General features: G+C 40.7%; 1 protein-coding gene across 5 annotated transcripts in view; it reads left to right on the forward strand.

The window, feature by feature from the left end:
• pdlim5a (PDZ and LIM domain 5a) overlaps positions 1–16,934 on the forward strand; it is a 74,405-nt gene that overhangs the window by 25,058 nt on the left and 32,413 nt on the right. For all 5 annotated transcript variants that reach the window (XM_074637820.1, XM_074637821.1, XM_074637817.1 and 2 more), the window contains exon 4: positions 16,503–16,542. In XM_074637820.1, coding sequence (XP_074493921.1) covers positions 16,503–16,542 — 40 coding nt within the window. The remainder of the gene's footprint in view (positions 1–16,502; positions 16,543–16,934) is intronic.

Below are 16,934 nucleotides of genomic sequence, written 5' to 3' on the forward strand. Positions count from 1 at the left end.
TCGCTAGTTTCAAGTCTTCTTCAATACAGCATGATGTTCATTTAGTAAATTATGGTCACATTTAGAGTCAAATAGACCATAAAGCAGGGGATGCTTTAGGGCATGGTTACTTTGTGATTGACAGGTTGCTACCACGGCATTGTCCGGTCTGGGAGTTGTCCGTGTTTTCGTCTTACAGCTTTAACCCTTTCACAGTTAATTATAACCTTTTTGGTCACGTAAAAATGTCTTAGTCATCGTTGGGTTGTGCTTAGCTCCACCCTCTTGTGTCACTTCTGGTTGCAAAAAAACAAGATGGCGACGGCTGAAATGCCGAACTCAAGGGTTCGAAAGGATAGTCAACAAACCATGTCGCGGTGACTACGTTGGTACAGTCGTTCCGAACGTACATAATAGAAACATTTTTAGATTTTCTACATTATCTGCTCCTAGTAACTGAAGCATTACATTTTTTTACGGTTATGTTTAGGCACTCTCTTTATTAACGTTTAACCTAACCATCGTTTCCTAACGTTAGCCAACGTGCTTTTAGTGCATAAACCTAATAACACTCCCCAGTCTCTGGTGTCTTACTCCCAACAGTCACCCCAACCAACTCCCACTGATTTCCTGCGGTATTGCATTACCTTCCATTAAAAGAAAACATACAGGCGATTACATTTCCAATCATAACATAATTGGTAAAACAAATTATTTGTTCAATAACTTAATTATAAGGAGCAGTTTGTCAGGGAAGTGTCAGCAGAACAGGATGAGGTTAGAGTAACAAGAGAGGATATGGGTAAACTGATAAGGTCAAGCAGAGGGGGGTGTATTTGAAAAGATAATGAAAGATTGGCAGAGAAGGTTTACAAGGAAGAAGGGAGTAGAGAGAGTAGGCAGGAAGGAGGAATGGGACAAAGAAGGGAGGATGAGAAACTGACATTGGAGATAACATGGAAGATTAAAACTAAAGTAACGTTTAAGGGATCGGGGCCTAACATTTCCAAGTTGCTGAGGAATTACAAACGCAGAGGGAAGTTTCCTCCATGCTGATGGCTTTGTCATTAAGCAGTCCCTCTAGTTTACCGCAATCACATAGTTTCAACACTTCAATTACCCTCTTCAACAATGTCATTATTCTCTTTAGAGCCGCACCAACGTATTAAGCTGTTCATTTCAACCAGTCATCCCATGCTTCAACAAAACCACCTTTGTATTTCACTGTTATGCACTTCAGCTGCCAGTGTCTGGTTAAATGCTTTATTCCCAACAGTGAAGTCTTTTCGAAGCTATTTAATGGGCCTGTGCGCATGTGTGTGTGTGAGTGTTTTTCACCAGTGATGGCACAGTCTCAAGATCTTGATGTGTTTGAGGGAGTTAAAAGATACAAACTGAAGCACAGTTGACCTGATGCACTCACCCGCATATACAGTACGTAGGCACATCACAGAGCGCTGCAAATGAATGCACAATTTGAATAAACAAGTGATCATGGAAAGAAAAAAGGTTTTGTTGTGCTCAGTTAATTGGTTCCACTTCTCTTTTTATCAGAGCGCAGATCTCACCCTGTTGAAAGGACCCCGAACAGGATAATTGCAGCGTTTGACAAGCCTGGTCATTGTGACCGAGAGTCTCAGTGGTGGAGGCGTCACATTTATAATGGTGGAGTCTTATGTACTCATGCAGAAAGCCACAAGGACCGGCCATAATAAGTCATGGATAAACACAATCAGGTTTTAGGTCTCTTGTGCTTGTGCAGTAGCTGAATTGCAACACTGGTGTTGTTGTTTTGCTCCACGAACAGACCCTCCACCACATGCACAAACACACACATCATTCAGCAAGGAAGTTTAGCTCATTTCAGCGCCCTCTATGTTGCACACATTCCCCATTCACACATTACTTGCCTGCAAAACAAAACTGAGGAACTGGATATTTTTTACAAGGGGTACACGTTAATGTGACTAATGAAGACACACACACACACACACACACACACACACACACACACAGGTCTCACGGCAGCTGCTTGAGTTATTTTGAGTCTGGAAGTTGGCTCTGAGTGCTCGGCCAAGGGGTTGGGTGAGGAAAGTTTATTTAGGGTTGGGGTATACGTTTTCATTTTGTTGACATTTTGTTCTCTGGATAGAGGCGACGAGATCCCCGGGTTGTACGTGAATATGCTGATGCTTGTACACAGCCACATGCCCAACAAACACAGGCACACACACTGATACATTGGCCTGGCCACTGGCTACTTCTAGCACAGAGGTTCATGTCATTTTCTCCTTCAGTCAGTCACATAATTGGCCAGTTATGTGTTTGTAGGCAAAACCGATACTTTAATCGAATGATCTATTGCCTGTTTTTAGCTTACACTTTGAAAAGAAACAGCAGAATGGACGGCATGCTTACTTGGAACTGACCCGGGTGTAACAAGAACAGCGTGTTTGAACGAGCTTGGCTTTGAAGGAGAGAGATAATTGGATTCCCTGCAAACAAAAGACTGGAGAGACCATGCTTTTACAAAAATACCTGGTTAATGCAACTTCACTGGAAAACATTTGGCCTGCTGAAGTGTTTCAGGGCAAAGCAAGGCAGGCAATTTTCTAAGAAGGGGCACGTAGAGGTGTGAAGCAGAAAAAAGATCTCACTAGAATGAAAGAGAAAGTGTGATATTAAAACATTAAGAACCTGTGCTCTAACTCGATAGCCTCTAGTATGATGGCAGTAAACTGGTACACTCATCCAAGAGCTATAAGAGCACATAACACCTTTAAGTAAGGTAGTAATGGAATCTCCTATACAGTACTTGTGTCTTTTCACTCTTTAAACTATGTCACCACACTCTTGGCGCACTTTCTCTTAAGCGTTTACTGTTATCGCGGATGGGTTTACATTGTAGTCAATGGAAGCCCAGTGCTTCTCATATGGGCACTAAAGGGTGCCATGTGCGGCGGTATTAAACTCTCGCAGCCGTGTCAAAGTGTTGGTATTTGACGCCCTGGGAATGAGAACGGGCAGGTCAAACAAGCACAGGACTTCCACCAAGGAGACAGCTGTTCTTGTCTCGTGTGAAACTAAAAGTCAGTTTAGTAATTTTAAGCCAAACCATGGTGTTGTTTTACTCAACCTAAACAAGTAGTTTGTTGCATTTTTGTTTTGTTTTGTTTAAATTTACAGAGTTAACCACGTGTTTAAAACTGCGACTTTAATCCGGGAGAAAATATGTTTCCCTTGAATCATAATGGAGAATGCAGTTTAGTTGTATGGGAAAGTAATTTTGTCGGAGACAGGGTTGTGCCTGGAATATGATTAGTTTGATCTGGAGGCTGACTCAAACTTTAGAGGTCTAATATTCGGCTGGATCATCATTTTTATATATTCCCTATTATATATGGCCCTGGCTTTACCAATACTGCCATAACACTGCAGATAATGTCAAGAGGCCAAGGAGAATATATTGTACATCTAAACTCAAGCTAATCTACATGAGGTGGTTATTGCTGGTCATTCTTTCAATAGAAAAAGGCTAACAAAACCAGTCAAAATGTGGCATATAGCTGTATATCATGTATACTATTGGCTTGATGGGTTGGACCTGGTGAGACTTGTACTGTAGCTGTAAATCCTCTGTACTCACAGACACCCAACGCAGCTGCCATTGTCACTTACTCGCCTCTGATATTTGCCAAAGATGTTCCAAAGCCAAGAGTGCTCAACTGGGCTCACCTGTCTCTGTCTCTCACTAGTCTGTAGTATTTGCCAAAGACCATCTAAAAGTGATGGGCCATCATCTTTGGCTGGGCCTTTAGTATTCACCGGTAATATCCTAATACCAATAGAATGCAGCTGCAGTCACACACACCTGTCTCTGCCTGTCTCTTGCTAGTCTGTTGTTTTGGCCAAAGAAAATACAAATCCCAGGAACATTAGGGGTCTGTGAAGGTAGCCCACAGATATTCAGAGGCCAAGAACACTGTGTTAAGCTCATCTGTCTCTGTTTTTTTTTAATTCCTCTCTGCTATTTGCCAAATATATCTTAGTGTAAGCCAAGAGCGCTCTTCTTTAGGCCAGCCAGCATTGTTGAATGATACCCAAACGGGAACAGCGCGAAGAATCATCTGGACTGATTAGAAGAGAAAAACGAGAAGCTACGTTTTAATGAGGTTCAGGGTGTAGGGCACATTCAGAACATAAACTGTACACTCAGCAGTTTAGTTCCAAATCAAATAAACTTCTAATTATAGTTACAAATGACTCTATAATAAATTATAATCAACATGTTTTGAAACACAATACCCGTATGTCCCAGATGCAATTTACCGTCTTCTCACTGTGTTATCAGTTCAAATTGGCTGGGATATATTTAACTTCAGCCAAAGGACTCGTTGTGTATTTGTTTTGGCCCTGATTGATTTACATAATCAAATGACACCATATTAAACTCAGGCAGAAAGTGTGATCCTAAAGGATCTTTGTGTCCTTTTGGGTCACAAATGCACTTTTCACAACCCATCACTATTGTATGTTAATTACTTAATATATACTGTGGATACAAGGGATGTTAACAATTTAATTAACGGACATTAAGAATTTTAACCAATTAATGGTATCGGTTAATTGGTTTAAAGAAATACTAAAAAATAGCTAAAAACTGAGCAAAAAAAGGAGCGGCTTGTTACTTAAAGGAGAATAGCTGGTCCACCTTAACAGCCCACCTTAAGAGAGTCTGAGCCGACGTTGCAGATACAGGAAGTTGGCTCGAGTCTGGAGCTGAGGAGTTGTAGCATTTATTCACCGACAAATAAACTGTACAAACACTGCACTGCTATTTTCAAAGCTATAACGCCACCGACAACCCCACACTCACCACCGCCACACACACATGGTCTGTTGGGCACTCACTAACGGTACGCCGCGCTGACAAACCGTATGTGTGTGACAACGGCGAGCACGAAGCCACAAGCAATGCTACAGCTGTAAACATAGTACAAACACACACACACGGTTTGTCGGACACTCACTAACGTTACGCCGGCAGACAGAGTAACGTTACACCAGGCAGACACACTGCTGAAAACCTCGCAGCTAAACTAAATGATGCGGTGGAGATCTACTGGGACAATACACGCAGCGTCATGGCTGCTGCAGTAACTCTCCCGGTCGGGTGAACTGGTGACTCAGTTGTCTGTTTTGAGCATACACTGCAGCTGGTGATAAATGATGGATTTAACCTGTTTGTGCATCGGCTTTTCGTTGCAGCTGGGCGGCTTGTTAGGCACTAAAAATAGCACCGCTGCATGCGACTCAAATTTGTTCAAATTTAGCATCCTATATATGATGCACAGATGTACATACATACTGATACCAACACTCGTGCCACGATGTGCCTGTGCCACCCAAAGAGGCAGCTGGCAAATCGGATGCAGAATGAATTTTTAGTTATAGCCTTCCTAAAACGAGTTACTATTACTAAACAAAACAACCATCTGCAGCCATTCTATATTTCTACTAGTGGAAGTTGGAAACCCTACACACACATTTAGCAGGAAAAAAAGTCACGGACAGTCCATTCGTGTGGCCTGGACCAGAAGAAGCTGCACAGAAAGCTGCCCGGGTCGTAGGAAAAATGGAGCGGCAGCTGGCAGCGTCATCTCTTGCTGCATTGCACTTCCACTTGGACATTGGAGTTTCACTCTTGTGAATTTCTGACCAGCCACAACTTTTCAATTTGAGGTGGCAGCTGCGGCGGCTGTATTAGTGTTAGAACTGCCAAAAAATGTTCCGCACATGCCCTCCAGGTGCTCGCATAAAGGGCTTCTCCATCTCAAAGTCCTGGGCTGAATTTCAGTCGTAGTCCACTCCTGTATCATGTGGCACACCCAGTTTTTCTGATGCACACCCACAGTTTTTTTTCTGACTACACTAGTACTCTTCAGGCTCATCTGTTGAAATTACTATGATTTTTTTTTAGTGTGGAAAAAAGAAGCTGAAGGAATTCCATAACTTCAGGTATTTGTTCAATGTCAGAGCCAGGATCATTTTACGATCACTGTCACATCACTATCTATCGCCTAAGTTTACGAGACTCTCACTCACAACAACTTGAGAGAAGTGCACTGGCATGTGTGTGTGAGTTTTAGCGAAAGAGACAGAGAGAGAGAGAGAGTCAGATATGGGCAAGGTAAACAGAAACAGAAAGTTGGACACTGAACCGAGAATCAAAAATAAGCCAGTAAATCTTGCATCTCTGCGAGTGAATCCTCTGAGTGATACTGACGTACATTGATATCCATAACCCTCTCAACAGACCAGATGTTGAATGTGGAAAACACCGCCTGGTCCAGCTGCGGATCATTTTGATGGGCAGGCTGTTTGAGCGCTGAGTGCTGAACCCAGCTGGTGTGCTGTCCTTTTAGTTTGTATTTCTTTCTGATGTATCTGTTTCTGTGAGCTGCTAGAAACTATAAAGTAGACAGCAGAAAATAAAACTCACTTTCTTCCTCTTCACATTATCTGTTCATTTTAGGTGTAACCTTCATTATTCCACTGTTTATTCTTCTAGCGAATACACGCATTGTTGATGTAGTGAGTATATAAGCACATCATTTGAGACCATAGTTCAGTGCCAGATAGATCTTAGGAAACCGCAGCACTAAAGGCTCATTAATCTTGCATCCCTGCTTTAATTCATCCCATTTGGGGCCCCCTACAATCATGTGGATGTCTTCATCCAGTTAGGGCCCCCCTGTACCGCTGGTTTCCCTCACGGAGCCGCAGCATGTTTGCCTTCAGGGCAGAGATTCCTAAACTCCCTCCGTCCAGGACCCACACTTGAAACAATGCAATCTTTGGTTGTGTTGGGTTTAACCTGTGTTGTGTAATTTCAGAAACACCAGTCAGGATGTACTTTAAATAAGTTTGACAGCACTGACGTGGCTTTGATAAACCCAGATTTGCTCTGGGGATCACTCCGGCGTTCCTCCTCACAGAACGGTTGTATGGTTCTGGTCAACATTGTCATAGTGTGTTTGTCAATGAGCTGCGGTGAGAAAGAAAGCTCAGTTTTGTGATTTCTATATACGTGTGGTTGCAGTGTGGAAATGTCTAGTACTTCTTTCTTGGCCACAATCCAATTACGGTCCATGGAGTCATTAGTTTAGTCAATTACACTTTAAATATTTTAAACGATGATGGCAGTGTTCAGCGTGGGAGTTGCCCTGAAGTGTTCAGAGAGGTATGGCAGGGCATTATCAGGTCAAGAGTCATTAACACTGAGTGAAAAATGCTTTAAACATGCCAGGTTGTGTTGCAAGAAAAATATTTTGCTATTTGGATGTGTGACTGCATGCCAACGTGTGTTTGTGTCAGTCCTTACCCCGTGTCTGTCTGTCTGTCTTTCTTAGCGCCTCCATGTGAGCTCCTCTGTTTAGATGTACAGTTTTTTACTTCTTGGTCCGTCTGCTATGAAACAAAGCTGTAAAAGTTTAAATTAGATTTCAAAAGACAACACGAGACTACAGTTCTCCCATCTACCTCTTTTACTGCCCAGTGGCTCCAGAGACAGTAAGACTAACTTACTCCTATAAAGAAAACATCTGCCCTCTCTCTTTAAAGTATATGTGCATGAATTTAATGTTACATAAAATTACTTTTATGATCTTTGAAAAACATTTTAGAAGAATTAAAGTATATGCTGTGAAAGTAGGGAGACTGTTCATCTGTTTTAGTACCTTACATTATGTGAAATTTGGTGTGCCAGTGGATATATGCGTTACAGCAGTAACTCTTCTTCTTTGTTGTCTTAAAAATGTCCATACACTGTGTAAGATTTTACAGCTTTTTGTCTCAAATATATGTCTGCTATTTACTGTTTAATGGACGCCATGTCCAAACCCAGTAAAATATGTATAGCAGCTGCATATTCCAGTTTCTGTGCGTCATATTTTTTATTTTTACACTTCTCATCCAATTCTTTTTGTTTTATAACCTCTAAGACTGAGGAGTAGTTGCCGTGGAGTGGTGAGCGTTAGTTATAGAAGTGCTCTGTTGGAGTTTTGATGCAGTGCTGTTGACCTTCAGGCTTTTGGAGACATTGCCTCCTTTCTCCTGCCCTGGTGGGGTTTAACTTAATGTGCCTGTTTCCTCTCATGGTCTGCTTTTAAGACTCCTTAGGGTACCAGTACACTGCTGTGTGTTTTTGTTAGAAAGTGAGCTACTATAAAATGTGCTTGTTTGTTGCTGTGTTACCACAGGAAACACAGTGGCTGTGTTGCATGTTGCGGAATTTTCTTCTGTGGTAATCTACAGTTCAAAAAAGTTTATCAGATCTCCAGCTTATATCAATAGATTTCCACAGATTCAGCCAAAGGAAAAAGGATATAAAATGTGTCTTTATGAACACATTGTAAAAGCCATCTTAAAAGCTAAGAGATATTGATCTGAATGTGAGGCTTAGGTCAAGTCTCTATTGAGTACAAACGTTTGATTTCCATCAGATAAACAACAGGCAGTTAGTGTGTTTCATATAAACCCCAGTTGACCCATACCCTCAGGCTTTTTGTCTAGCCATATTGATCTATGGCAGAGGATAAAGAAGCAAGAACATTACAGCAAACCTTAATTCTAACACGGGCTAGATGACGTGTAGCTTGCCTCAAATGAGGAAAAACTGATGGAAACACAATCATTGAAACAATCGGGGAAACTCAACAATGGAACCATTTTCTTCTGTCCGTGACTGCTGCGCGCCTTCAAACATACTTCAAATTTTCTCAAAGTTGATTCAGTTGACTAATGTTTTTGTAGTGAAACCGCGCTGGTTTTAACGTATCTTGTTCCTTCGGTCTGGTCAGCGTCAAAGCTTCTTTTGGGATCTTATGTGATGTCATACTCAGCTGAAAGGCCTGTCGAGGCCTCTGTGGAGAAGATAGCGGTGGGAGGTAGTGGATAAGGAACAGGGAGGATCACACACACACACACACACACACATACACACTATAACATACTAACCAGACCTACAGTACGTGTGATCTGTTGGTGACCCCTCTCTCCTACGGTCTTGCCCAGTGTGAGGACTGATAAAGACAAGCAGATCTATTTAAAGTCCAGTTCTAGATAAACTCACACACTGGTCTTGAAATAGCCAGTGATGGATAAAGTACCTGAAAGCCACACTTGAGTAAAAGCACAAGTATCTAACCAGAAAATGACTTTATTCCGTGAATGATGTAACTCGCAAACTAGGACCACTAATTCGCCAAACCTGCATTAGTAACGAGTAAAATGCTGAGTAAAAGTATACATTTTGTTTAGGAAATGTAGTGGAGTAAAAGTGAAAGTTGACAGAAGTATGAAAACTCAAGTAAAGTACAGATACTCTGGAAAAAATACTTAAGTACTGCAACGAAATATTATTACTTCATTACATTACACCACATTACAACACTTATTACATGACTTTGTTGAATACTCGATTCTGATTGGTCAATCACGGCGTTCTACGGTCTATTATTTCTTTATAACAGACCGTTGCTATGGGCGCAGTTCTGATGTCGGACTCTGGCGGACCATTTTTGTGTCAAATTATTGATTTCTTAAATAAGTAGCCGTGTAAGAAGAAGGATAATGTACAGCTATAGCGGGTCATTGTTGTGAAATAAACCCCTTCAGGGCGATGCAAGATCTTCACGTCGGGGTTTAACAATGACCGGCTCGCTGTTCATTATCCCTTACTTGTGAAGTCAGGAGTTATAGTCTTTTTCCACTCATCAGCTTTCTTTCTCTCTTTGAGTATCATAGCTACATCGTACCTACTGTACACTGACTCTCTCTCCCTCTATACTACCACCACCAACATGACCACCACTACACACATACACACTGTTGACACTCAAACGCTGAACCACACGTGGCAATAATTCTGCCAGTCAATCTGCTCTTATTGGTGCCCTGGCATTCTCTCCCGGTCACGTTGGTCGGTCTGCTTCAGTTTAACGTAAAATTACCAAAAAAAAAAACTGAAACCAAACCAGTCCTCTCTTTCCCTTTCTTCCTAATAAGGCACAGAAAAAGAAAGAAATAAGACAAGGGCTCAGAGAGTGTGTCCCACCTTCAGGAATGACGACTGCATATATTTCAGAGGGCTTTGTTTCAATAATCTTCATCACTTTTGTTTAAAGAGCAGTGACCTCATTCTCAGGAAAAGAGGAGAAAAGGGGAAAACGGCATGAAAGGCAGGAAAGGAAGAAGTAATTAGATCCCAACAGAGAAGGATGGATAGGTGTTGAGATGGACTAAAAAGGAAAACGAGAGGTGAGAAGAGAAAAAGAAAGAGTTAAGGTAAAGGTTTTTATTTAGTTAAGACTGCAAAAACAAAGTTAAAGCCATGTTTTACATTAATGACCCCGGGGCACAGTTGTGCCTCTACATAAATTACCAAGAGGAAGTCTCTCTCCTGCCTCCGCCTCTCTGAATCATGTGTTTCATATCCCGTGAGAAAGACAAGACAAGTTTGCTCTTATTGCACACATGGATGCACAGACACACAAACCATTGTTAACAAAATTATATGAAATATCAGGAACACATGATTTTTCAAATATTGGATTGATTTATTCAATATTGACTTAAAAAGTGTTGGTTGGACTTCAGTTGGATTAAATTGTTCCCTTCTGTCCTTGGAAGGAATGCAAAGTTACCACAAAGACATGCGAGAGCTGCCAAAAAATATCTCAGCGAGACTAATAAGGTGCAAATCGAAGATAAGATCACAGCTCATAAAAAAACAGACAGGATTTGAGGCAATCAGGTCCAGCTCTGGTAAAGAAAACCGAGCCTTTTATATAACTGGGCTGATCTAGTTCAAGCGTGTCACACAAATAATATTTGGAAATGTCCAAGGTGCAGTTAATCTAAAAATAGACCTATGTGTGTGTGCATTCATTTAAAGCCTATTTATAGGTGCAGATGCTGCAGAGTGTATAAACTGGTCCTTGTAGTCTGTGTTTTTGCACCACCCCGTTAACATTTCCTGGGCCAACCCGTCACACCTGAAATCACTGTCAACTCACCCTGCATAATGCATCATTGTGTGTGCATATGTTTGCGTGGGTGTGTGTGTTAACTGGACCTTTGTCAGTTCACTACTATTAACGACTCTGTCGTCCAAATGGCGGCACACATCATTAAAGACCTGCTTTATTCTGAATTACAATGATGTGTGTAGCTGTTTGAATGAGACAGACAGGTAGGATTGACAGGAGCTATATGTTCGTGTGTGTGTATAATTTGTCAGGGTACACCCATGTTAGGAGGTTTTGTGTTTGAGTAAACAAAAACACTAATTTATGAGAGGTGACACACATGAAGGCACTCTGTGATAGAATCACTTTCACTATTGTGTATAGCTTGAATGTGTGTGCCTATGTGTGTGTTTGTGTCGTATATAGAGTGTGTGTTCGGCTTCTACTGGTGTTATTAACAGATCCCAGTCAGTGTCACCTCCACCTAAACCACTTCTGCCTCTCAGCCAACCCCCCCTTTTAGACATAAAATCACACTCACACACACGTGCAACAATCTCTTATTGATTCAGTGTGGTCGGTTGCTCACTGGTGCAGCTGATGGCATGTCAGGGCACAGCCCTGGAAACATCGGTCAATGATCTCACTCCAGTAAGAATAGACCAGAGAGATTAAACACAAATGCACAATTGAGAACAGAGAACAGCCGCGAGGGCAGATTGACAAATCAATTCATGCGTAAGAAAAACCTGTGAGGAGACTCTAGTAGGCACCATAAAGGTAATATACAGTATGGGGATGCATTAAAAACAGAATATGCCGTTGGAAGGATGATTTGATAAGTAGATCATGCATTTTATAACCATTTACCTCTAGTCGTCTTCAATGATGTGGTGCATTATACAATAATATCAGAGGAGGAGATGTAGATGAAACATGTTGTCCTGAAAGTCACCTCTTGACACCTGACACTCAACAATAAAATACATTTCAAGACCATACAACATATGCTCAAATATTAAAAAACAGTTATACATCATACAGTCTACAGTATTTACTGCAGGGCTGGATGGCATTATTTTGTAAGATGTCCTGCTGTTTTGTTCATTCCCTGTAAATACTAAAAGAGAAAATTGTTGGAGGGAGTGGAAACAGAGCAGAGAGCTTGCTGTCAGTGTTATGTAAAAGCTTATGAATTTTCCAAAAATAATTAATTAGGAAAACATAAAAAAAAAATGTGGCTAAGGAAAGTAAGAAAACATACACAAAATGTATGCACAAGCAAACCCTGATGACCAACGTTCCAAGATCAGTAGAATAAATATAACCATAAATGACTTATACTTAACAACATATGTAGTTTGTTTAAGCTCCACCACTGTAGCCACAGCACGCACTTGTATGTGGTAAGGTATCAAATGGCTGACACCACAAAGAGTTGCCGGGGAAACGCAGTTACACGAACAGACCAATCGCTCTGTTATATGATATAAAACTTCTATGTAAAGGGAACACAGACACGCAGAGCCTGACAGTTAACACGGAACATGCAAGGTTACGAATGCAAACACAGAACAGACACATGTTTTATACCAGCTGCTATTAAACTATGAATCATTTAAACTGTTGGTGGGAAAAAGAACACACACATCTACATGTACAGCCAAGTAAATGTTTCCATATGGAACGTCATGTTTGTCACCATCACACTGTCAATGACTTTATTGCATCTACTTACTCTCTGACCCTCACACATTTGAGCTACGGAGAAACATTCCAGTGGCAAAGTGTTTGAAACGTTCCTCTGCTATAAGGGATACCAGCGCCCAACAGAAGCCCCGTATACTGGTGACATATTTTTATTTTTGGCAAAATTTGGTTACTGTTGTTTTAAAGCTGCAGTGGGTAGAAATGGAGCAAATATGATTTTAAAAAGTTATTTTTATAAAACGGTCACTATATCCTGACAGTAGTGCATGAGACAGGTAATCTGAAAAAAAATCATGTGTCTCTGTGTCCTCCAGTGTCTTCCAGTGCTCCTAATGGCATCTGCAAGATTTCACAGACCAGAGGAAAGCAAAAAAAACAGAGCCATGAGGAGGCGCAGAAGTCTAGTTTTCTCTCAGAACACTTGAATTATAATATGCTGAAAGGTTATTATGGAATTTTTGCCCAATGATGCCAAAAACGTCCTGCCTACTGAAGCTTTAATGCATACGGTGTACAACCAAACAAAACACAAAACACAAGGCCCAGTTGACACAGACAACCCCAGATAACCCTCAAAAGTTCTCCCAAGGTCAGACCAAGTCCCAGGAACATAAAAGTCATTTTAATAAAACAGCAGGTTGCTTGTTTAAAAGCCTAAATTACCTTTGACTATGCAAATCCCCAGAGAAAAGGTTTGAACGCCTCTAGGTTAAATTAAACTCTGGTTCTCATTCACTTTCTAGCAGGCATCTATTTTTCCTCCCTCTTGTGACCCCAACACATTTCCATGTTGGTGTTTCCAGTTATAGCTGCAGTGTAATCGAGGCTACAGTGCACAGGGATGACAGTGAAATATACTAAATACATAGTATACAGTAACTATAAAATGTCAGAAAATGGTGAAGAATGTCGATCAGTGTTTCCCAACGCCCAAGATGACGTCCTGAAATGTCTTGTTTTGTCCACAACTCAAAGATATTCAGTTTACTGTCATAGAGGAGTAAAGAAACCAGAAAATATTCACATTTAAGAAGCTGGAATCAGAGAATTTAGACTATTTTTTCTGATTAATCGATTATTAAAATAGATGATGAATTTAATAGTACAATTAATCGAGTAATCGTTGCAGCTCTATTGCAGAATGCTGCGTGTTGCCTCGCATTGCCACTGTATTGAAAGTCGGAACATGTTCTGCTGGACAAACTGGGTGATGACACCATTCCTAAATCACCCAAGAAGCTTTTTCAGCATTATATTCTTTAAAAAAATGTCATATCGGCGCAAATCGGACAAGACGTACGCCGATATATCACCGTTATTACTGGGATGATATCGCAGACCGATTTCTCTTTGTGCCTCACATAACGTGAGTGTGTGTGAGGCAAGTGTGTGGTCATTACTGTCCTCGGATCAGTTTTGATGTCAGTGAATACTTTGGTGTTGCGCTGATACTTGACTATTTACAGTATAGTCAGTGGCGTAGTGGAGGGTGTGTGCAGGTATATGGGGTATACCCATATCTTTTTCTGGCAGTTTACAGTATACCCACCTGTCAGCCAAAAAGCCACTGGAACATATAGGAGAGTATACCCACTTCCTCCTCGGTAACTATAGCTATCTACCTAGTAGTACATCCACCTTATCAACAACCACTACACCACTGAGTTTAGTGTGTCCAGGGAAACCCAGAGCCAAGCCAGAGGCATACTGCTGACATAATGAGACAAAAAACAGGTGATGTGTGTTGTCTCAAAGGACAATAGGAATGTCTTTAACACTTTAGCAGTTGCTCAGGAGGATTCTTTTGCTGTTGGTTGAGCCTTGGAGGCTTATTAAGACAGAAAACACATCCCTCTGTCTTGACTATGAGTGTCAAACCATAGCCACAATCAGGGTTCTTAAAACATTCATATCTTTATCAGTAAACGTGGCAGTACACAACTTGGGAGGCTCACTTCAGGGTGGAAAGGCTCTTTAAGATAATTAGCTCAGACCTGTTCATCATTCGTTCCTCCTTCTGCTTAAGTTGATCTGAAATCTGAGTACTCAAAACACCATTTAGAATGTTGTAGAACTTTATGGCATGATGTCATTTTTGCTTCTGGTGTTAAACATATTTAAAGATCCTCACATCTCATGTCGATGGAGCAGGATGGCATCGTATCAGGACACTGTTGGCAAACTACCGAGGAACAAGACGCAGGGAGCAAAAGGCCAAGCGCATGAGTAGCTGTGTCTGTAGACGGATGTCTTTCCAGCTACTACCGCGCTGTCGGTTCAGATTTAGAGAGGTGAAGGACATGAACCTCCCTCTGGAAGTTTCTAGAAGGGCTGCTCTGAAAGGAATGCAGGGGGCTGCTGAGATTCACACGTCTTCGGTTACTGCACAGCTTACTTAACCTTTAATTTACGTTAACTTGTGTATTTTCCTCTTTAAATCATGCTCGATGAAGTTGTGATGCACTGCAACAACTGTTTGAATTATATTAATTTGTTCCATGTGTTAGTAAGCTGTTGTTAGTGAGGAGATTCACTCTTCTGAACAATTAATGACTTCTCTTAAAGGTGCTATTGATAACATTGATAAACATCCCCCGTTCCATTGCATTTACTTCACAACAAGTCGTTGCCAGGTATTTACCGTCAATCTCAGCCATTTATCCATTTTTGTCAATCGATTCAAATATTTAATCGCGATTAATCGCATTATGTCCATGATTTATGGCAAATTAAAGATTTAAACACATTTATTATCTTTTATCTTTGAAAATGGCCATGACAGTTTTTCCTCGCCAAAATTTAGCGCAAGTTTGGAGCATTATTTAATTTCCTTCGCGACAAGCTAGCATCACATAGTGGGCATCATCACTCTAGCTTTAAAACTCTACTACCTCTGAAAGATTGATTGCGTAATGTGTTAAAGAAATTGGTGGCGTTAAAACGAATTTGCGTGAACGCGTTATTATCGCATTAACTTTGACAGCCCTAATTATTTGATTTTTTAAAATATTTATCTACATAAAATGTTATTAATAAGTTCTTTAAATGTTCAAAAGACTGAATATTGATTCATAGTTATTGTTTTAGTTAATTTTGCATCAATAAAGTACTGTCCTATTGCGTCACTATCATCTGGGGTCAACTAAAACACTGTAAACATGAAAAATGATCTGTATTAGGATAAAGTGCTAAGCTGGTATCACGTCTGAGTTAATTTAACAGTGTTGGTAGTTACAGGCATGTTCCTCAGATGACCTTTAGGGAGCTCATGGCATCAAGAGTATCAAAGACCAAGAGTATCACATTGGTACAGGCCTTCATAGACTAAAAACAGCTGCCTTCAAAAGCACACATTCATCGAAAGAGGCCAATTTTTCATCCGGACCAACTTGAGTTTCATATTCTGACACAAAGACACAGTGAGACTCTTTTGGATTCTGTAGCTGATGACAGAAACCTCTCCGTGCTGGTTTCTATGCTGAGAGCTCAGGTTGAGTCATAATTCACCATAACCACAGTTTCTCTCAACCTCAGTAAGATCTGAATATTTTATAGTGTGGCCTTAGCAGCTTTGAAAGGCTCTATAAATATCAGCAAGTACGCTTTGAAAAGCTTGTGCTATTTTTCCCAGTTGGTGTTACCTAACAGTCACTTAAACCTATTATAAGAGTACATTTTCAGATATCAAAAACAGACATTTTTTCAAAGGAAATATTGAAATTAAAAAGAATTGTCCAATAATAACTCATGCTAACTTGTGTTTTTTTTCCTCCCTCTCTCAAGGGCCGCCCGTGCTGCAAAACCTCCTCCTGTGGCACCAAAGGTACTGTAACACAGCACGTCACTGGTATAACAGAAAATGATAAGCACCTGAGTGCACAGCATGTCTATTTGTAGATCATCATAAAATGGTACTGTTTAATTAAAGGAACAGTGTGTAACATTTCGGGGATCTATTAGCAGAAAGAGAGTTACTCAGTTGGTTGCAATCTGCAACCACACCACTAGATGCCGCTAAATCCTACACACTGTACCTTTAACACAAGGCATGCCAGGTGAAAAAATAAGTAATTTGATTTCAAAATATGATATTTCTAATCTATACTTTGTTATTATTTAATAAAATGTTGTGACAAATTTTAAGTGACAGTAGTCGACCAACTGTGGGATTAATTTGGAACAGGAAAAACAAACTCATGACATGAAAAGACATTA

The sequence above is a fragment of the Sebastes fasciatus genome, chromosome 6, assembly GCF_043250625.1.
Source record: "Sebastes fasciatus isolate fSebFas1 chromosome 6, fSebFas1.pri, whole genome shotgun sequence".
NCBI lineage: Eukaryota > Metazoa > Chordata > Actinopteri > Perciformes > Sebastidae > Sebastes > Sebastes fasciatus.